Source organism: Puma concolor, chromosome A1 (assembly GCF_028749965.1).
Source record: "Puma concolor isolate L17-30 chromosome A1, mPumCon1.1.hap2, whole genome shotgun sequence".
Classification (NCBI taxonomy): Eukaryota; Metazoa; Chordata; class Mammalia; order Carnivora; family Felidae; genus Puma; species Puma concolor.
Window position 1 is genome coordinate 129,977,573 of NC_141667.1, and position 22,769 is coordinate 130,000,341.

General features: G+C 48.7%; 1 protein-coding gene and 1 non-coding gene across 3 annotated transcripts in view; one reads left to right on the forward strand and one right to left on the reverse strand.

The window, feature by feature from the left end:
• The first annotated feature begins 4,323 nt into the window (after positions 1 to 4,323).
• VDAC1 (voltage dependent anion channel 1) overlaps positions 4,324 to 22,769 on the forward strand; it is a 28,324-nt gene continuing 9,878 nt past the window's right edge. Inside the window, exons 1-5 of one of the 2 annotated variants that reach the window (XM_086704107.1) lie at positions 4,324 to 4,443; positions 15,118 to 15,190; positions 15,685 to 15,734; positions 16,891 to 17,043; positions 17,128 to 17,180. In XM_086704107.1, the coding sequence (XP_086560233.1) occupies positions 15,124 to 15,190; positions 15,685 to 15,734; positions 16,891 to 17,043; positions 17,128 to 17,180 (323 nt within the window). In that variant the 5' untranslated portion in view covers positions 4,324 to 4,443; positions 15,118 to 15,123. Of the gene's footprint in view, positions 4,444 to 4,535; positions 4,668 to 15,117; positions 15,191 to 15,684; positions 15,735 to 16,890; positions 17,044 to 17,127; positions 17,181 to 22,769 lie in introns of those variants that run through there. The other variant, XM_086704111.1, reaches the window with a different exon arrangement.
• On the reverse strand, positions 21,248 to 21,350 carry LOC112861782 (U6 spliceosomal RNA). The gene has a single exon (XR_003223681.1). It is a non-coding gene; the product is annotated as a U6 spliceosomal RNA (small nuclear RNA).

Consider the following 22,769-nt stretch of genomic DNA (forward strand, 5'->3'; position numbering starts at 1 on the left):
CCAATCTTTCTCTCCAGTCTCTGCTTCTGTTGTTACATCACCTTCTCTTGCTCTGAGTCTCTTGCCTTCCTTCATAACACCCTTGTGATTACATTGGGCCCACCTGGACAGTCTAGGTTAATGTCTCCATTTCAAGACCCTTGACATAATCACATCTGTTAAGTTCCTTCTGACAAGCAAGGTAACATATTTATAGGTTCAGGTGATTAGGATGTGGACATCTTTGGGGGGGGTCATTATTCTGATAATGAAATTCTGATAATGAAAAACAGTCTACCACTGTTTATCTCTACAGTTTTTTTTTCTTAATGTTTACTAATTTTTGAGAGAGAGAGAGAGGAAGAACGAGCTGGGGAGGGGTAGAGAGAGAGGGAGACACAGAATCTGTAGCAGGCTCTGGGCTCTGAGCTGTCAGCACAGCGCCCAATGTAGGGCTCAAACCCACAAACCGTGAGATCATGACCTGAACTGAAGTTGGATGCTTAACTGACTGAGCCACCCAGGTGCCTCTTTACATTTTTTAAAAAATGTTTATTTATTTCTGAGAGAGTGCATTTGGGGGAGAGGCAGAGGGATCTGAAATGGGCTCTGTGATGACAGCAGCAAGCAGTCCGACGTGGGGCTCAAACCCATGAACCTCAAGATCACGACCTGAATTACTCAGGCTCCCCTGTCTCTACAGTTTTTAATGTTGTGGTTGCAGTAATAGTAATACATGATTGCCTTCAATTAGCATTGTAACAGAAATATTTCCCCACAGGAAGTCTTTGTAACCTTCTTTCCTCAAGGCTGTGAATAATCTGTAGAGGGTATAAGCTTCAATTTGCTCAAGCTAGAAACCAGGCTGTATTCCATTCTGGGCTGCAACACATCTTCCTGAAGCTAGTATTCCCAATACTTGGGATTGCTTTAACATAGGTTCCCAGGAACAGATCAAAGGAGTGGGTTTATGATTCTTATTCCATATTGTCTAATTGATTTCCAGGATTGTATCAGTTTATACTACCTCTCCTAATCAACCTCATTTGGCCTATTTTAAAAAAAAATTTTAATTTTCTTTATTTTGAGAGAGAGAGTGAGAGCGAGCCAGAGAGGGGCAGAGAGAGACAGGGAGAGAGAGAGAATCCCAAGCAGGCTCTGCACTGTCAGCACTGAGTCTGATGCAGGGCTTGAACTCACGAACTGGGAGATCATGACCTGAGCTGAAATCAAGAGTTGGACGCTTAACCAATTGAGCCACAAGGCACCCTGTTTTTGTTTGTTTGTTTATTTATTTATTTTGAGAGAAAGTGTGCAAGTGGGCGAGAGGCAGAGAGAGAAGGAGAGAATCCGAAGCAGGCCCCTCGCTGACAGTGCGGAGTCTCATGAGGGTCCTGAACCCACGAGCCATGAGATCATGACCTGAGCCAAAACCAAGAGTTGGACATTCAACCAATTAAGTCACCCAGGTGTCCTCTCATTTGGCTTTCTTATTTATTTATGAATTTACTTATTTATTTTTTTAATGCTTATTTTTGAGAAAAAGAGAGAGCAAGCATGAGCGAGCAGAGGAGGGTCAGAGAAAGGAGACACGGAATTCGAAGCAGGTTCCAGGCTCTGAGCTGTCAACACAGAGCCTGATGTGGGGCTCAAACCCACAAACTGTGAGATCATGACTTGAACTGAAGTCCACTTAACTGACTGAGCCACCCAGGCGTCCTCCCCTCATTTGACTTTCTTAAGAAAAAGTTATCTCATTTTATAGTAAAGGTGTTATATCTCATTACAGAATATGTGGGAAATACAGAAAGGGGCAAAGGAAAAAAAAACACTCATAATTTCATACAATGATTTTTTTAAAGTTTATTTATTTATTGTTAGTAATCTGTATACCCAACACAGGGCTTGAACTCACAACGCTGAGATCAAGAGTCACATAGTCCCATAAATTGAAACATAACTTTCACTAATGCTTAATAAATCTTTCCAATATTTCTCTCTCTGTGTACGTATATATAATTTTTAAAAACCATGGATATTATGTTGGAACATCTTGGAACTGTTTTAGATCTAGGTCACCTTATGTTTCTGGATATGCAGGAGAAAAAAATTTTTATTGGGATGTTCTCAGAATCTAGTCTATGTCTGTCTTTTGTGGGCTGGCTTCATTCTTAGGACAGGTCTGCCTTTCAAAAGGCCCAGGAAGTCTGACCCGGGTCTTTGGTCCATCCCTATGAGTGCAGTGCTTTGATTGATCCAAGAAAGTCCCTGGAGTGGAGTCAGCTCCATCAAAGCTTATGGACTGACAGGAGGAGGGGAAAGTGGTTATTACCCCCAAAGAAAAACTGTTAGACCTGACCTGGGTGTATTCATAATTGCAAGAGAGGACCTGATTAGCCAATCAGTCTTGGGTCAGGTGCCCACCCCCAGCCCAAAGCCCTGGAAGACAGAGTGGAGGTGGGGCTGGGGGTGGGGGTGCTAAGCCTGGCATAACAGGCTGCCTTGTACAGCTCTTCTGTTGGGGCTATGGTGGGGAGGGTCAACAGTAGGGCCTGATTCCATGTCCCACCAGATTCCTTCACTGTTTCCTGTGTGCTTACTCCTTTTGCCTCCCATTTTAGACTTGCAACAACTCTCTGAAGTTGCAGCTGAGCGGTTAGGTCTGTTGCCCAGAGTCACACAGCCAGTGACTCAAATGGCACTCAGGTGATTAATCTGAAAGCAGCCAGGAGGGGAGCCCCAGAAGGGGCAGGTGGGGGATGGGGGTTGAGGGTCCTGAAAGGGGGTTTGGCAAGGAGGTGCTGGAGGGGAGGGAGCACCTTGGACATTTGGGCCAAGCATCACATCTGGACTTCACTGACCCAGGGCAAGACTCCTAGCTCATGTGCGGTTTCTGGAGCCCCATCTTCCCGCAGAGCCATCTGGCTCTGCCCTGCCTCCCTGAGGATCTGCCCTCCCAAACTCTGCTTTACCGCACTCATGGATGACTCACTGGCTTTCCTTGCCCCACCCTCTCCCGGAGTGTGCTGAGGCCTTTGTGTGCAAGAGTGGGAATGACCAGGTTGGAAAGCTCCGAGTTCCCAGTTGGCCATGGAGCAGCTCAGGGGGCCGGGGGAGAGTTCTAGCATCGGTCCTCCACGCTAAATGAGCTCAAGGGGTTTAGCTGTGCCTGCTCACGTTGCCAGTTAGACTAGGGACCTCTACAGAGCCCAGTGAGCCTTGTCTGCAACCCCCCCACCCTCCCGCCCAAGCTCCCCTCTTCCTCAACATCCCGCCCCCACTGGAACAGGTGCCCTTTCCTATTTAAGCTGCCATCTCTTTCCAGCAGCCTGTCCTGACTGCCTCTGCCCACGCCCCAGTTGCCTACTCCTTGAATTTGTGCTACGTCTGATTGGGAGCTAGTGTCCCGATTTTGTAGCCCTGCGCCTCCTCCACGGGGCCCCTAGACGCCTCACGTCTGTTGGCTGCGGCGAAAGAGGTGCAGAAGCTTCATCCAGCCACGAATTGTTTAATACCTGGGGACACTCAGTGGTAATTCTTGGTGAAGGAAACCACCCACTTAAGGCCTAACGCGGAGACAACATACACTTTCACCGAGCTCCGCGGGGAGGCAGGCCCCGGGTTCCCCCAGGGGTCCTCCACTGGCCGGAACCTGCGTCACGTCTGCGCGCTGTCAGACCCAGCAGGGGACATTCTGGCAAAACGCAATTTACTTTTTTCACTTCTCAAATGCTCCGAAAATGGCTACTAGCTGCTTCGCTGCAGGGGAAAACTGCTAATGTGGAGCGCAAACTCCGCGCACAGGGGAGTTTTCCCAGCGCTTCGCCCACGGCGGCCGCAGGGTTCCGGCGAGCCTGGAGAGGCGCGAGGAAGTGCCGGGGGCGCGGGAAACACTGGGTTGGGAGCCCAGGGCCGGGAGCGGGGGAGGGGGGGTGGTGACAGTCGTGGCTGCTCCGCAGTGTCCGCGGCGCCTCCAGCGCCCAGTCCCTCCCACCTTCCTCTCCAGGGACCGCCCCCGGGGGCTCGGAGCCCGATTTAACAACCCGCGCGGGCTTTGCCGAGGTGGGGGTTCCGGGGATCAACTAGTCGAACCGGGCTAGGTCCTGGTCCGGCACCGCACGCCACATCATCTCTTGGGGGTGGGCCGTTGTCTCCCAGCCCCGAGAACCGGTTGGGGGCCCAGGATCCCGTGCGTCTTCCATTAGCGCAGGAGGCCCCGGGCCACGGCTAAGAGAACCGGAAGCCCCCTCCCCCCCCCCCCAACGCGGGCCTCAACCTGGCGCGTTTCCAGCCAAAACTGGCTCCCGTGGGCGGCTGGCACGCGTGTCCCAGCGCACGCACACATCTTGTACACGTCAGCCCCACGCCTCCCCGGCCCCGTGTCCGGGCGCACGCAGCACCCACGCGTGCCCGCACACGCCCGCGGGCACACGCGTCCGCGGTGGGCACTGAGGTCGCAGGAAGGTAATGGTTCTGGCCGGGAGCTGGTTGGGGACCCGGGCCCAGGCCTGGGCGGTGTCCGGGGCGGGCCCAGGGGCGGAGCTCGCCAGGCCGGGCGCGCAGGGTCGGGGCGGGTCCGCGCCGCCGCCGTCCGCGCTGTCCCGCCCTCGGCCCCGCCGCTGCTCTCCGTTCCTCGCGCTGCAGCCCCCGCGGTAGCAGCCGCCGAGCCCGCCGCCACCGCCCCCGAGGTAGGCGCTGCGGACATGGGCCCGCGATCTGCCGGCGCCTGGGGTCGCGGGCCCTGCCCTGGGGAGCTGAGCAGGAGGTGGGGGGAGGAGCGGGCGTGGGCGAGGGGTTGAGGACCGGGCCCCAGTGGCCGAGCGGGAGCTCCCCGCGCAGAGCAGGCCGCACAGGCGGGCGGCAAGCGGGCCGGGGCGCGGGAGCGGGAGGCCGGACATCCGGGGGCGCCTGCGCCTGGGACTCGATCCTTCGGGGACCTGCGGGCGGAAGGGCACGGGCCGCCGCGTGAAGGCCTGGCCGGCTGCAGGTCTAGGTGACCTTTCCCGGCGGCGCCCTCTGGCCCTCGATCCCGCCAGCGCGGGTCGGGCGGGGAACCGCCTGCCCCCACACTCACCGGGCTGGGCGCACGGATCTGTGCGGGCCACGCTGTCGCCGCCGGCATGAGTTCCTGTGACGACCGCGGTCCCTCGCTCCCAGCCCCACACGCCCTGTCCGGCCTGTCTGGTCCACGCCCGGAGAAGCTGGCGCCCGGCGCTGTTCCGCGCGTGCCAGCTCCCTACCGGGCGGAACTAGAGGCTGAGAGTCGACTTAGGCCGCAGGAGCCTGTGCAGTAGGCTCGGCCTTGGGAAAGGACGCCCTGCGGGGAGCGGATGTGGCCTCCTTGGCCTTAGGAGAGATCCTGGTTCGGTTGCTCATTCATTCACCGAGTGCTACTGTGCCTTCACGAAACTGGTTGGAGCCCTTGGATTTCAGGGCTGCAATCCTAGTGACTTGCCCAAGGTCACACAGCCGGGGCGATACGAAGCCTAAGTTTTCTCATCTGTACAATAGGAGCAATTGTAGCTCTCCTTGTAGCGGCCGTTCATCTTTGGGAAGAATGATATGAGTTGATTAACGCCAAACCTTCAGTAGAAACCTTGACACTTGAGGCTTTTGGGGAGGATTTAGCCCATCCTCTGTAGACCATTCTACTCCACTTGGTGTTCTGGAAAACGTTTAATAAATACAGCCCCTGTTATTTTAAACGTTATTACTAAACACTTGTGTGCCAGGCATTGAGTAACTTCCATGAACATTAATGAAAAATTCTTTAAGTTTATGGACAAGGTCAGGTTGAAGTAGGAAGTGCGTGCAGACCTGAGGGAAGGTTTCACCTGAGGTCTCCATCACCCTGACCAGCCTTACCTCCGCAGAGGAGGTAGAGAATGGGCCCCTACTTTGCCTAATGTGCTGTTGGCAAGGCCAGGGCAGGCTGCCCAGGGCTTGCCTTGTTTCTCCACCCCAGCTCTGGAATGAGCTCTACAGGGTTAGGCTTAAGCTCTTTGCAGCTTTGTTTTCATTGCCTGGGGTGGTGCCATTTGGCACACAGTAGGTACTTGAGAAGGGTCTGTGGGGGTAAATGTGCTCTTCCTTTTTATCCAAGAGTCAACTTACCCTTACTGATAGGAGGATAGTTGTGGTTTTTGTTTTTTTGTTTTTTGTTTTTTGTTTTTTTACCATTGCAGCATATGTCTTCTAGTAGTTGCTCATTAAGTATTTGTGAAGTTATTGAATGGGCATATGTAGTGGCTGCAGCCCCGGACCATATTCTCTTGATCTTGGACATCCTTTCTGAGGGACACACACATCTATCTCACTCACTTCCAGAAAATAGTCTTGCTTAGCAGAGGGTCACGTCTGTTTAAAGAGCTCCTGCGGAAAGTACAGCCCTAGAGCACTGAGACGCAAAACTGTTTCCCAATTTGACATAACTGCTTTAAACGTGCTATCTTCATTCTGTGACTTTCCAGGTCCTGTGGGAAAGTTGTAGAACTGGTGTTTCTGGGCCTGCAGGGGAGGGCGACCAGGGTGAATGGGATTCTCCTAAGTGCTTTTCCCTTCTCTGATGGTGGGTGGTGGGTGGGTCGATAACTTCTGCTGGAGTTGTTCTGAATAAAATGCTTGACCTTGGGGAGGGGGGTACTGCTCTCAGTTGCTTGCTTAGTTTTATTTCTATATTTTTATTCTATTGGGTAGAGGCAAGGGCTGTCTGTAGACACAAACACAGGGGCTCCGGGAGACCATATAGTGAGGAGTTGCCTGTGGGCTGCTGGTCCTGCTGGACCCTGGGCAGATGTGGACAGTAACCTTCAAGCTGGTGGTAATGAGGGACATTGACCCCCCCCCCCCCCCATCTTTACTGATGAGATGCTCCCAAGGCACTGAAGTTCACTTTGCCCTTGATGGAATTTTAATGGCCTGACATCGTTGTTGGTGGTGACTGGGGGAGATGTGTGTGTGTGTGTGTGTGTGTGTGTGTGAGAGAGAGAGAGAGAGAGAGAGAGAGAGCGCCAGCCCAAACCTGCAGACAGCCCCTCAGGGAACTCAGAAAGTCTGTGGCCGTGGGCTTCCCACAGACTCCTCTGGTATCCACGGAGGGAAAGTGAGCAATGGGGTCCTCTGCTGGGCCTGGGCACAATCCTCCATTTTACTGCTTGCTGTCAGGGAGGTGAGGGTGAGTGGGCTTCTAAGCCCTTTATCCAGAACTGTCCTGGAAACAGTCCTGGGGAGCAGATTGAGCTCACAACACAGCTCTGACAAGAGCCACAGGATTGAGTACAGGTCAACTCACTGTCTTGTTCCTCATTGCCTCCTTTATAAAAGTGTGACCATCATCATCATCGTCACAGTCAGTCTTCATTGAGGGCCTGCTCAGCACCCTTCTGCGGGGGCTTAACGTATGTGTGACGTTGAATCTACCATCCTGCAAACCCTGGGAGAGAGGCACTCTTGTTCATGGGAGGCTGGAGCCCAGAGTTGGGATTCGGGACCTGGTCTGGCTAGTTCTAGTGCTGGTAATTCCACACTGCAGTTGCCACGGCCAGGGGCCATTGCCACCAGCTAATAGATGTGGACGCATTTGAAAGGTCGAATTTGCTGTTCAGAGGGGAACTGTTCTTTCACGCTGAGCAGAGTGAACGTGTGTATGGCTGTGTGTAGGCTGCCTGGCAGTGGATTGTAATCAGTGGAGTCACTCCTCCTTGTTGCAAGGACAGTGACACTGGGTGTCTATCAGGAGAAAGGTCAGTTTTTACTGGGATGAGGTAGGAGACATTCTTCCAGGACTTACCTGGACAATATTCAGCTCAAGAGTACCTCATGTGGTCAGGGAGGACTCTGGACCTTGTGGTTGAGGGTGGCCGTTTGATAACCTGCACAGCAGCGGTAATTATACTAAGAAATCTATAAAATGTAAACCTGTAATAAAATCCTCTCTCTGGTCATTGTGTACTTACCACGTACCAGTCACTGTATTAAGTATTTCATATTAGCAGTCCTCACGGTGATGCTGAGACAGATACTCTTTCCCCATATTCAAGCTGAAGAAACGTGAGATGCATACACATTGTGACTTGCCCTGGGTCCCATATCTGGAGAGTCGTGGAGTGGTATTGGAACTCAGGGCTGCTTGACTCTCAAATCTACTTGCCCAAGCACTGTCTATTTAAACCCCACTGGGTCAAGCCAGGCAGCGAGGTTCCAGGAAATGTGAGGTGTCTGAGGTCAGACAGGAGCCCTGGGTGCACCTGGGACCCAGACCTTGCCATGCTGCCTGCCAGCCCAGGCTTTTCTTCCCTTGATGGGTGGGTGGGCCTGCAGGCTGCCCCCAAGTCAGTTACATTCCCTTGCGGCTTCTTACGGAAGGCTGTGCTGGTGGTGGCCTAGCTCCCAGAGTGTTTTAAAATAGAAGCAATGCCTAGGAAGCCGGGCTCCCCGGTGTGAGCCTCTCGTGGAGTAGGAGGGGAGGGCAGCTGTACTGGGAGCACGGACTTGCTTCAGAGCACAGGTCACCGGCTTTGCCAGCATCCGGTAGACATAACCAGGGGCTGCCTTTTCCGTGAGATAGGGATGGGGTGTGAGGAGGCTTCTGATGGTGTTGGCTTGATATATTGGTTTTCAGAGCTGGGCTAACCTCCTGCTGGGGAAGTTGCTTTTCCTGGTCCCCAGAGTTAGGGGGAGGTGCTTTTGTTCTAATCCCTGGCTGGTCTGGTGCTCCTCCTATGTGCTGGCCCAGTTCTGCTCAGACAAACCACCTCAAATGATGTTAGAGAAACAGCAGAACCAAAGGCTTTCCTACAATTTTCCCTTTCTAAGGGAAATCCAGGATGGTCATGGTGATGGTGATGGTGGTGAAGGTGACTACCCTCTTGGTCAGGGGCCTTGCACTAATCAGTTGCACACTTACATGGGGTGATAAAAGAAAGCATAATGAAGGGGCCATTTGCAAAGGTGTGAGCAGAGTGTGGAGCTCCTTGGCAGGAGCTGTGGCCTTGGAAAGCAGTCACTGCCCACCTGAGGCCCAGCAGGGAGGGAGCTTGGGAAATGAGTACTCCAGCCTCTCTCTCCCATCTTCTGCTGGTGCCTCCTGTTGGCCAAAACCAACGATACATAGCCTTTGATAGCAGTCCATAGTGATCAGCTCTTGGGTCACAAAGCAGGATGGAGGAGAAAAATGGATCTGAAGGGACAGAGAATATCCAGAATAATGGACTGTGATTAGCACTGCCATTTATGGAGCCCTCACCGTGTGCCAGATACTCCTACGTGCTCTGCCTACCTAACTTACTTAATCTTTGCAGTAGTTCTGGTAGAAAGGCACTGGTGTTAGCCCCATTTTATAGGTGAGCAAAATGAGACCCTGGGAGTGTAAGTTATCAGTGGCTTGTCCAAAGTTACACAGCTAGTAAAGGCTGGTGCTGGTAAATCCTCTGCCAGGCTCATAGCTCCTTCTCATAGTCACTGTGCCTTGCTGCCTGGGCACCCAGTTGGGCTGTGACATGCCGTGGCAGGGTGGTTCCTGGTGTTTGCATCCTAGTGCTGTTGTACCCTTGCCCTTGAAGATGGTGTCTCTTAATCCATTAGGTGTCACTTTGCTCACAAGACTGAGTCTTGGGAACTTAAGGTCACCCTGCTCCCTGTGTCCCCCACCGCAGTGGTTGTTAGCTCTTTGAGGGTACCACGGCTCCCGTGCCAGGATTCTACCTCTGCCGACAGAAGCGCTGTCCTGCCTGTTTCTTAGGCTACGAAAGGCTAAGGGGGGGGGAAGGAGGCTTTTGAACAAGTGCTTCAGGCCGTTCTCATGCACATTAAAGTTAGGGAGCCCTGCCCTACTCCTGCCTCCTGGGCAGGGTGGCCAGAGCCACAGGTGGTCATCTGGGGGTAGAATGTTCCCCCTGCAGGCCCTGCCTGTTAACCCTGCCATCTCAGTGTAGTTGGACTCTGTTCTTGGAACCCGGATAGATACTTCCCACGTGGCCTTTTCCTTCTGGCACCTCTATTGCAGCAGTCTTTTAGAATGTGGCTTATTGTGGCATCGGGAAGGCAGTGTAGCTCAGTTTCAGACACGTTGGTTGGGTTTTTAAATTTTATGTCCTTAAAAAAGTTATCAGTATGTACAAACAACTTTAATAAAGTGGAATAAGAAATGAAAATCCTATTTTAACTCTCCTCCTTTCCTAAACCCCCCTCGTTTCCAGAAGCAGCTCCCAGTCAGCCACAATGTACAGATGGGCTTGTAGCCTTCCTACATGCTTTCCCATCATTCACAAATGTGTGAGCGCATAAACGTGTATGTGAAAGGGTTTTCCTCTAATAATGCAGAATTATACATTTTCTGTGACTTGCTTTGTGCATTGAACTACAGTTGGCCCTTGAGCACTGTGGGGGTTAGGGGTGCTTACTCCTCATGCAGTTGAAAATCCTTCTCTAATTTTTGACTCCCTCCCAATTTAACTACTACTGTTCACCTCAAGTTTTATTGATATTATACAGTCAATTAACACATATTTTGTATGTTATATATACATATATATTGTATTCTTACAATAGAGTAAGCTAGGTAATATTACTACTTTTGAAAAGAACTCTTAAAAATTTTTTTTTAATGTTTATTTATTTTTGAGAGACAGAGAGAGAGAGCATGAGCAGGGGAGGGGCAGAAAGGAGAGAGACACAGAATCCGAAGCAGGCTCCAGGCTTCGAGCTGTCAGCACAGAGCTTGATGCGGGACTTGAACTCACAAACTGCGAGATCATGACCTGAGCTGAACGTGGACGCTTAACTGACTGAGTCACCCAGGCGCCCCTAGAGAAAAAATACTATTAACGAAATCATAAGGAAGAGAAAATACATTTACAGTATTGGATTTATTGAAAAAGATCCAACATATAAGTAGACTTGCGAAGTTCAAATCTGTGTTTTTCAAGGGTCAGCCATATGTCAAAGATAGCTTTCTATGGCACCTTGCATAAATCCACCTCATTCTTTTTGATTACCACATGGTGCTCTTTAGTTTTTGTAAGTACCTTAATTTTCATTCATTTCCCCATTGGTGGACATTTAGATTTCTTCTGGCTTGTGTTACAGAACTAATGCTGCAGTGAGCATCCTTGTGTGCTCCTCTCTGGGGACCTTGGCTGGGTTCCTAGCAGTCGAATTGTCTTTAGGTTAATGCATGCCCACTTACGCATTGGCCAGTAGTTGTCTCCAAAGGGGCTGTCCTATGCTGGTGTGAACAGGGGTGACCATTTTCCACACCAACAGTGGATATTTTCATTTGCATTTTTGCTGATTTGTTTGAGGGAGCCTTTCAAACACAGGTGTGTCATTCACTCTACAGTGGCTCCCTGAGGCCCTTAAAGTCCACACCTTGTTCTGAGGTAGTAAGTGGCCCTGCTCCCTTCTGAAGCCCGCTGGTCTCCTCAGCCTGAGTTGAGTTCTCCTTAGGCCAAGGCGGGTGGAGAGGGTACTAGTTGTGGCTGTCTCCACCCCCCCATTCCTGGCGGTGCTGCAGCCTCCCTGTAGAGGGCGCTCCTGCTGCTTGGTTACATCGCCGTTTGCTTAGATTCTTGTCAGATACTAAGTTTCTATTTTTTTCCTTCTACTATAAACATACTTTCATGCTCCTTGCACATTTTCTCATTAAACAGACCTTTATATTGAATACCTGCTACTTGCCAGGGCTTGTCATCTTTGACACATAGCTTTTTACATATTTTGGATAAATTTATGCATGACAGGCTCCGGGCTGCTTTGAGTTCAAGGGTGTGAGTTGGGGGTAGGTGTGCACTTGTAGGTGTGGTGGGGGCGCTAGAAGCAGAGCAGCTGTCACTGACAGGCAACTGATGAGTCAAGGAAGATATGTCCCCCCAAGGTGGAGGTTATGTAAGTGTTATGCAGATTGTTCTGGGCGATATACTATCTCTCCCCTCTGAGTTTCCAGTATGGGCTGGATTTTCATTCCTCGGCTGGAGTGGAGCTTGCATAATCTGTTCAAGGTCAGCCAGCGAATGGTTGGGTAGGTAGGCGAACAGGCAGTGGAGGGAAACAAGGGACTCCTGTCTCCCACTGTGACTTACTGATCCTTCTCAAAGTCATCAGTGACTGTGGGAAGGTCTGCTCAGTCCAGTCCTGTCCGTCCCTCATGTTCCACTTATCCTTGGGAACCATGCTCGCAGGCTCTGCATTGAAGCCTTCACCCAGGCCGGCTTCTGATTCCCATCTGTCCAGGGCTGGCTGCTTTCCTGTGTCAAAGTGCCCCACCTCACGCTCGGACTCTAGAGGCTGGGCTTCTGAAGGCACATGGGGTGGATGCCACCAAGACAGATGGTGAGCGATTTGGAGCGATTTGGAGCTGATCTAGGCGGAGGTAGGGGCCAGGGCGTCAGGGTTCAGCGTTAGAATCAGCACAGGCAGCGTGTTAAATGAGAAAGCAGGATGCTGAGGTCTCTTTCACACCCCCTGGTCCTGGCCCGAGAAAACATGAATGGAAATCATTTCTACAAGAAGATGATTTTTGCAGCGGGTGCTGAGAACTGTTTCTAGGCGCTGTTGGCAGTTGTAAGAAAGCGGAGCTTTTCAGAGGCACACTGCCTCAGGCCTTGCCACAGTCCTGTCAGATAAACGCAGGAGGCGACTGGGTGGGGAAAGAGAAGACTGCAGCAAAAGCCTAGGGGAAGCTACAGTTGCACAGCAGGTGTGGGCCTGTGGTGAAGGGAGCATCTTGGCTTCTGGGTGGGTGTTTCCTTAGGTCCAGGAGTGGGTTTGGCTCCGCTCAGCTGGGGGATCCTGTGCATCTTCCCTGCCAGGTGCCGAGCTGGAGCCGCAAGGAGAACCTGGCCTCATCCAAGCTCCCTCTGCCCTCCCAGCTCCCTTGTGTTTGGATGGTAATCTCCTTAGTGGCCATGTACTTTAGGGTGATGTTTGTCGGTGGTGGAGTGTTTTTTGACAGGTGGTTTTGCTGGTTCTTTTTTTGGGGGATTAGTGATGAGTGAGAGCATTTGGGGAACATTAAATGATGAGTGATCTGCTTTTCCCTGATGCGAAAGCTGTTCGTGTCTGGTGAGGTGGGTCCTAGAGCCACAGCAGAGGGTACTTTTTGGAACGCCCTGGCCCCTGAGGTACAGAGAGGTCTTGGCTGACCCAGAGAGGTTGCCACTGTACTGCTCTTTCCTCACCCTGGGGCTGAGTTTGCAGTCCAGCTGGGGAAGGGCAGCGCTGAAGAGGGGTGCTCAGTCCACTGATACCTGTTTGCACTGGTGGCCGTAGAGAATGTTCTGGATCTTTTGCTGAGATGTTCCGCAAGTTTCCTTGGAGCTCCATCACCTCAGCCTTTGACGCAGGTTTGCGGAGGGGCCAGGGCCATCTGTGGCTGAGACATATCCACGCCTTAGGCTGGGGGTATTCTGCATGACCTGGTGGATGGTTTCTTTGGCTGTCCCTGGGGTGGATGTGCCTGTGAGGTTCGCTTGGGGTGGAAGGGGGACAAGTCGGGGGGGGGGTCCCCAGACTTGAAACAATGGGGACAGCCTGAAATGGATCTTCCTCCATGCTCTTTGTGCCCTGATCCTAATGTGGACTGAGCTGTCCATGGTTCCAGCCTGATCACGTGCAAGAGATAACAAGAGCAACAAAGAGGATCGTAAACAGCTCGCTGGGCTGCTCCACTCTGCTCTGACAAAAAAGTGAGTGGAGGCGGAATTAGCAGAACCTCTGAAAAAAGTACCATAGGACCTGGACCACAATTTTATTACTTCAAGTGGTGGAAGTTTGTCGTTGTTTGTTTTATAGCATACTCATTGCTTCTGTGGGCTCCTTGCAGCATCTAGGATGTTAAAGCTTATGTCAGGAATGCAGCTTCCTGTGGTGATGCTGTTCGCCCTGGGACCGATTGAACTATTTTTCTTAACCGACGGAGCCATCCAGGCGCCCTGATTGAGACATTTTTCATTGGGTTCCCACTTACCAGGAACATGCCTTGCAGGTGTTTGCTTGTGTGAGTGCATATGTTGGTGACTTCAGGTGGGATATATGCAGGCTCAGTTTGGAAATTTAGGTATACAATATTTTAAAAATTAATGGAACCATCCTTGGGTTAATTGGATTCCTGCTAATTGGGGCTGATAATTTGGGAAATGGAGATGATGCAGATCATGCTGCTTTCTCATGACTCCTTTCCTCCTGGATGGAGCACACTGTGTGTGTGTGTGTGTGTGTGTGTGTGCATGTGCGTGTGTGCTCTCGCTGTCCTGGATTAGGATTTTAATTCTGTGTATGTAATGCGTCAGAATACAGCCTCTCAGGGACACAGTGTGGCCTTAGGGAAAGGACTCTGAATTACTTGCCTTCCTTGAACCCTGAGGTGTTTAATAAATGCTTGTTGACTTAGTGATATGCAACAATTTCAAGTAGTACTTTAAAAAATAAAGTCACATTGTAGCTCAATAAATGTTTGTTTGAATTAATTTTTTTTGGCAGGGCGAGGGGATGTGGTTATATCTCCTTCCATGTGAAGAGTTGCCTAATTGTTAGGTTTTACTGTATTCTCTGTGAGGAATCTGATACTCAAAAAAATGGGGTCCCCTGAAATACAAAGTTTTTTGAAAAGTTGCATTTATTCTGGCACATAGTAGGTACTCTGTAAGTATTTTGTTGGAATGGATGAAATCAGAACCATATGGAAAATAGGATGGCCTGAAAAGCTCTGATTTCTATTCAGTACACTGAATGCCATAGCAGCCGACATTTTGTAAGAAGGTATGTTTTATGGGCAAGAGTCCTGCGATTCAGTAAAGTAGCTGGCTCGTGGGAATTTGTCTTTGACAGTTAATTCATTCAGCAAATGTTTACCGACTGCTGCTATATTCTGCACTTGTGCTCAGTCCTGGGGGTGCTAAGGAAGAAGAGGTCTAAAGGCAGGCTGGTCTGCTGTCGACAGAACTTACCTGGGTGTCTCCACCTCTCGACATGAGGAGGCACGAGAGAGCAAGGCTTCTCTGTGCACACCTGGGAGAATAAAGTGCCTGGGACTCTGTGCTGATGATTTTTATTGGTGGTTAATTATAGCTAATAATTTTTATTGATGGAAAACTAATTTCCCTAATTACTGATGCGTGTCTTCTGGTGATTCTTTTATTGTAGCAGAAGATGGCTGTGCCTCCCACGTATGCTGATCTTGGCAAATGTGCCAGGGATGTCTTCACCAAGGGTTATGGTGAGTGTTTCGGAGCTAATGGGCTGGGTTGGCATGTTTGGGATTTTACCCATCACAGTTCGGGAGACCTGGGTGGGTCAACTCTCAGAACTTTGATGTCGGGGGGAAAAAAGACAAGCCTACTATGCCTAATAAAGCAGTGTTGGTTTGTACACCTGGTAAGGGCAGGCTTACGAATCGCTGCAGACAAGCGGACGCCCTGGTTTCCTCTCCCACAGGTGGGAGCAGCTCTGTGTGTGCCGTGGTCATGGAGTGCAATTTCTAAGTGTTGCCCATCCTTAGGCCTGTGCTCACACTGTCCCGTACCTTTCCCTGTCATTCTGCTGGGAGCGCACAGCCACTGTTCGGTAGCCAAAGTTCCACACGTAGGCAGGCAGCAGTGGAGACAGGCACCCTGCACACTCACGCCATCTTGAAACAGGAGAAGGGAGGCAGAGATGCTGCGCTCGAGCTAGTTATTTAGCCTATTAACAGTTCCCATGTTCTTTCTTTAGGATTTGGCTTAATCAAACTCGATTTGAAGACAAAATCTGAGAATGGACTGGTAAGTTGTCTGATCGACATGGAGCATGGGGGTTTATCGTAGATCAGTGGAGAGGATGACTACCGTGTCCTGGGTGGCAGAGTCCAATGAAAGGACCTTTTCTTTTTATAAATTAAAATTTTTTATTTTTTTGAGAGAGAGAGAGAGTGCGCACATAAGTCGGGAAGGGGCAGAGGGAGAGAGGAGGAGAGAATGTTAAACAGTCTCTTTGCTCAGCAAGGAGCCTGATATGGGGCTCAATGTCACGGCCGTGAGATCATGACCTGAGCTCAAATCAAGAGTTGGACGCTTAACTGACTGAGCCCCCCAGGTGCCCTGAAAGGACCTTTTTGATTGTGGCAGTTTGTGGTTGTCACATTCATCGCATCCTGTATGGGATGGGTGGTCCAGGGGCATGCTGCTGATAGGTCCCTAGTTTAGCAGCTGTTAATACTCACTGAGTTAATAAACTCTGTTTTATTTTTCCTTGTTTCTTTTTAAATTCTTTTTTTTTTAACATTTATTCATTTTTGAGACAGAGAGAGACAGAGCATGAACAGGAGAGGGGCAGAGAGAGAGAGGGAGACACAGAATCAGAAGCAGGCTCCAGGCTCTGAGCCATCAACCCAGAGCCCAACATGGGGCTCAAACCCACGGACCGTGGGATCGTGACCTGAGCCGAAGTCGGACGCTCAACCGACTGAGCCACCCAGGCGCCCCTCCTTGTTTATTTTTAAAATTGAGCTGTTTTCAATGCCACCTGATTATCAAAAAAAAAAAAAAAAAAAAATTAGTAATCCCTTTTAGACTGTGTGTGTGAGGATTGTTGGAAGGAGGACGTTTTGGGGTTGATGTACTCCAGTGTCATCTTGAGCTCAGCGGTTTTGGTCTGTATTTGGCTGGAAGTATTGTGGAAGCGGGATTGTCTTCCTGTCCAGACTAATGTATTACCAGGGCGGAAGGAAGCTGTCTCCTGACAGAGAATTCCCCATAAGAGTCTTTTAACTAACAGGGCTCTTTAATCCCATCCGTATTTAAATATTGAATTGAATTGTAGAAGTAGCCTTTGCCTCCACACATTCAGGTCTCACCTCTTGCATAGAGGAAAGTCCGTTCCATTTAGGATGCTTCAGTGGAGCCCTGGGGAACAGGCCGTGACTCTCTCTCTGTTTTACAGGAATTTACGAGCTCAGGTTCTGCCAACACTGAGACCACCAAAGTGACGGGCAGTCTGGAAACCAAGTACAGATGGACTGAATATGGTCTGACGTTTACGGAGAAATGGAACACTGACAACACATTAGGCACAGAGATTACTGTGGAGGATCAGGTAATGGTGGTCACTGCGAAGAGACACGGTTTTATTCTGCTGCCCTGCCTTTGACTAAACCTGGCACGTTTCTTTTCTGTTCAGCTTGCACGTGGACTGAAGCTGACCTTTGATTCATCCTTCTCACCAAACACAGGGTAAGAATCTCACGTGTTTTCTTAGCAAGGACGTTTAACAGTGTTTTTTCTGTTTGTTTTTTAAATTTTTTTTTAATGTTTTATTTATTTTTGAGACAGGAAGAGACAGAGCATGAACGGGGGAGGGTCAGAGAGAGAGGGAGACACAGAATCTGAAACAGGCTCCAGGCTCTGAGCAGTCAGCACAGAGCCCGACGTGGGGCTCGAACCCACAGACCGAGAGATCATGACCTGAGCCGAAGTCGGATGCTCAACCGACTGAGCCACCCAGGCGCCCCTTAAATTTTTTAATGTTTATTTTTGAGAGAGAGAGTGAGAGCGCACATGAGCATGGGAGGGGCAGAGAGAGAGGGAGACACAGAATCCAAATCAGGCTCCAGGCTCTGAGCAGCACAGAGCCTGACGTGGGGCTCAAACTCATGAACTGTGAGATCATGACCTGAGCCAAAGTTGGACGCTTAACCGACTGAGCCACCCAGGCACCCCTAACATTGTTTTATAGTGAGATTCTGTGCTGCGTGTTGTGGCCATCCTGGCTTCATCTGTGGAGGGCTACAGGATTTGTGTGGTCCAGTAATGCTGTGTTTCATGTGAGTGAGGCTGCTGGGAATGTAAGCGGCCAAGGCTGTAGGCAGCCGGCGATGTTGGGAAGCAGTGTCTGAGCGATCATTGTTGCCAGCCCCAGTTTTCAGGCTGGCAGGGCCCTTTCCCCAGTTTTCTACATAGGAGCACTGAGAGAGGATGGGTTTTAAGTGCAGCGTGGCTCCTGAGGCTGCACTTTTTGCCCCATGTCCCCCAGCCACAAACCAATTATGCTTCACTGTTATTGGGCTCATCAGGAGGCAAGACCGTGTGTTGGTTGCCTTAGCCCCTGGTGCTTTTCAAAGTGACTAGATGGGACACATGTTGCACAAATAGCATGTCGGGTTCCCTTACATCCTACACCCAGCTTCTCCTAATGTTAACATCTTACATAACTATGATGTAATTATCAGAACCAGGAAATTTATATGGCTGTCATACAGTTAACTAATCTTTTGTCCTACTGATGTCTTAGTTCTGGCCCATGACCCATTTCAGGATACTAGATTGCATTTAGTCCTCAAATCTCTTTGGTCTCCTCTAATCTAGAACGTAGTCTTTCTTTGTCTTTCATGACCTGGACACTGTTAAAAAAGATTGATGAATTATTTTGTAGAATCCTTCAGTTTGGATTTGTCTGATGTTTCCTCATGGTCAAACTCAGGTTATGCATTTTTATTATGTTATGTTATATTATTGTTATATTATTTATTTTATTATCTTATAACACTTCTGTTATACAGCCACAGAAGTGATGTTGGGTCTGTCTTGTGCATGATATCAGGATGTATATGTCAGTATTCTTTACTGGTGATACTAACTTTGATCACTTGATTAAAGTGGTCTTTGCCAGGTTTCTCTATGAAGTTACTTTTCTCTTTGTAAATGGGTATGTCGGGAGATACTGTGAGACTATGTAAATATTCTGTTTCTTACTTTTTGAAAAACAAAATTAGTATCCATAGTGATTCTTGCCTGCAACTAGTATGTTTGTAAAGATTTTCTCTTCCCATCATGCCTTCTGCATTTATTAATTGGGATTCTACTCTAAGGAGGAGCTCTTCCTTCTCCATTTATTTATTGAATCATTTATTTATATTGATATGGATCCACAGACATTTATTTTATTCTGTGGGTTATAACCTATTACCACAATATATTTGATTACTCATTTGTTTCAGATATGGCCATTGGGTGTGTCTCCAAGTGTGCTTTTGATAACCCCTGTCACTTCTTTTGAGCTCTACTTCGGAAGATATAGCAGGCTCATCTTCTGCTCTAGTCCTGCCATCAGGCATTTCTGCAAGGAGCTTCAGTTCCTTTTATTGAAGAATGGCATATAGAAACCAAGATTGTGGGCACAGTGTGTCCGCATTGCTCCTAGGTATTTGAGGCAGGTTTTGATGGTTTATGGAGATTGGAAGTGAAAGCTGGCTTTCCAAACCTACTGAGGCGGATAGCCTGGGAAAGCATTGTGGCTTCTGAAGGAGCTGAGCGTAGACCACATAAGGATGAGGCTGCAAACTCCTCTAGGGACCAGCCCCCACATTGAGTACCTACCACAGAAAAACCAGATCGTTAACTGGATATCAGAGTCATGCCTCTCTCAGGTGCTTGTCAAGTTAGTGCTATTGTTTAAGTAGCTTAAAAAAAAAAAATCCCAGTAATACTTGAAAGAGGGAAAACTCCAAAGACGTGGAGTGTTGCATTAGAGCAGAAGCCTGGAGAGAAACCTGAGTCACTGCCCGAGCACTGCCTATTCTCTGGGGACTTTGTGCTCCTGGCCAGAATTCATTGAGACAGGGTAAGGAGGCACCATGTAAATGGTCTGGGATGGCTGGTCCACACCACTGGTCAGAGGCCCTGCCACAAGCAGCACGCTTTGGTCAGCAGCAGCTTTTTACCCAGTGGTTATAAGATGCCTGATTTTTACAGTGCTGGTCTCCTTCCCTTCCTAAATGTCAGCCTCCGAGCAGCTGCCTTTCATCAATCACCCCACTAGCATGGTGCCAGTTGGATAAGCCAAAACCCAGGTTGCTTCCTCCAAAGGGTAGGCAGACCAGAAGAGGTTTATTTTATTTTGAGAGAAAGAGAGAGAGAGAGCACGCATGAGCAGAGGAGGGGCAGGGAGAGACAGGGAGAGAGAGAATCCCAAGCAGGCTCTGTACTGTCAGCTTGGAGCTCTACACAGGGCTTGATCTGACGAACCATGAGATCATGACACCAGGTGCCCCTATTTTGAGTTTTTCTTATTGACAGATAATTTGTTTGGTTGTTATTCCTTTCCTTCAAAGCTTGTGAAAATGTACCAAAGCAACTTGAACAAAAGTTGTAAGCATCATTGTCACTTGTGAAGGGTGTTGGCTTTATTTTCAACCATGACCTCGGAAAGTCTCATCTCCTTGATGACTTGGAATGTTTAACCTTAAATTTTTTGTTATAGAAAATTTCAAACATACTAAAGACTAGTATATTAAACACTCATCAGGGGGGCGCCTGGGTAGCTCATTTAAGCCTCCGACTTCAGTTCAGGTCATGATCTCGCGGTCCTTGGGTTCAAGCGCTGCCTTGAGCTCTGTGCTGACAGCTCAGAGCGCGGAGCCTGGTTTGAATTCTGTGTCTCCCTCTCTCTCTGCCTCTCCCCTGTTTGCTGTCTCTCTCTCTGTCTCTCTCTCAAAAATAAACATTAAAAAAAAAAATAAACCTTCATCATGTTACCATCACCCAGCTTTAATAATTATCAACCCATAGCTAATTATGTTTTATTTATGCACTCACAATCAGTCTCTTCCACCCTCAGATTATTTTGAATAACAGTTATTGCATAATTTCATCTGTAAATGTTTTAATATATATCTTTAAAAAATTTTTTTTAATGTTTATTTATTATTGAGAGACAGAGAGACAGAGCATGAGCATGGGAGGGGCAGAGACAGGATAAGACACAGAATCCAAAGCAGGCTCCAGGCTCTGAGCTGTCAGCACAGAGCCCAACACGGGGCTCGAACTCACAAACTGTGAGATCATGATCTGAGCTGAAGTTGGACACTTAACTGACTGAGCCACCCAGGCGCCCCAATATGTATCTTTAAATGATGATTTTTTTTTTTTTTTTTTTTTTAGTTTATTCTGAGAGTACAAGTGGGGTAGGGGCAGGGAGAGAGGGAGAGAGAATTCTAAGCAGGCTCTGAGCCATCAGTGCAGAGCTTGACATGGGGCTTGAACCCATGAACTGTGAGATCATGCCCTGAGCTGAGATCGAGTCAGATGAACTGACTGAGCCACCCAGCTGCCACTTGTTTTTATTTTAATTCTGGTGGTTAACAGTCTTGTGTATTAGTTTCAGGTGTACAATATAGTGATTCAACAATTCCATACATTACCTGGTGCTGATCATGACAAGTGCACTCCTTAAGCCCATCACCTATTTCACCCAACCCCTGGCCCCCTCCCATCTGGTAACTGTCAGCTTGTTCTCTGTAGTTAAAGATTTGCAACGTTTCACGAATTTGTATGTCGCCCTTCTGCAGGGGCCATGTTAATCTTCCCTGTATCGTTTCAGTTTTAATACATGTGCTGCTGAGGCACACATTTTTTAAAAAAAGTTTAGTCACAATATGATTACATTGTAAAAAATTAATCATCTTTCTTTAATATTGTTAAATTTCTAGTCCGATCAAATTTACATAATTTCATAAAAAAAACTTTTTTTAATGTTTATTTATTTCTGAGAGAGAGAGAGAGAGCACAAGTGGAGGAGGGACAGGGAGAGAGGGAGACACAGAATCTGAAGTAGGTTCCAGGCTCTGAGCTATCAGCACAGAGCCTGATGTGGGACTCAAACTCCTGAGCTGTAAGATCATGACCTGAGCCGAAGTCAGACACTTAACCGACAGAGTCACCCAGGTGCTCCTACATGATTTTATTTTTAATTTACAGAATCAAAAATTGTCCGTGCAAAATTGTGAAAATTGGGTCATTTGCCTCCTTAAATCTCTTTAACTTTTAGATTGTCCTCTGCCTTTTTTCCCCCCCTTCTAACTTATTTGTTGAAAGTAGGTCATTTGTCCCATAAGATTACACATAGACTAAACTATGCTGTGTGTATCTCTATGGTCATTAAAAAAATTTTTTCTTAGGGGCGCCTGGGTGGCTCGGTCGGTTAAGTGTCTGACTTCGGCTCAGGTCATGATCTCACGGTCCGTGAGTTCGAGCCCCGCGTCGGGCTCTGTGCTGACAGCTCAGAGCCTGGATTCTGTTTCAGATTCTGTGTCTCCCTCTCTCTCTGCCCCTCCCCTGTTCATGCTCTGTCTCTCTCTGTCTCAAAAATAAATAAACGTTAAAAAAAAAAATTAAAAAAAAATTTTTTTTTAATGTTTTTATATATTTTTGAGACAGGGAGAGACAGAGCATCAGCAGGGGAGGGGCAGAAAGAGAGGGAGACACAGAATCCGAAGCAGGCTCCAGGCTCTGAGCTCTCAGCACAGAGCCCGACACGGGGCTCGAACTCACGGACCGTGAGGTCATGACCTGAGCCGAAGCCAGACACTTAACCGACCGAGCCACCCAGGCGCCCCTCTCTATGGTCATTTAACTTGTTACCCTGTCCCTCATATTTACTGTGAATTGGTAAGTCTACAGGCTTCATTGCATTTAGATTCCATTGGGGAGGGGAAAGGGTAGAATAAAAGTGGTGACATATGCTTCCATTGGATGTGCATAGAAGGCTGGGTTTTTTCTTTGTACGTTAGTGCTATTTACAGTTCACTCAGGGGTTACAGACTGGTGATAATTCCACTTTAATCATTCATTCTTCATTTGTTAGGTAGAATATTTCGATAAAAAGAAACTTCTTTTTTTTTTCAATATATGAAATTTATTGTCAAATTGGTTTCCATACAACACCCAGTGCACATCCCAAAAGGTGCCCTCCTCAATACCCATCACCCACCCTCCCCTCCCTCCCACCCATCAACCCTCAGTTTGTTCTCAGTTTTTTTTTCAATA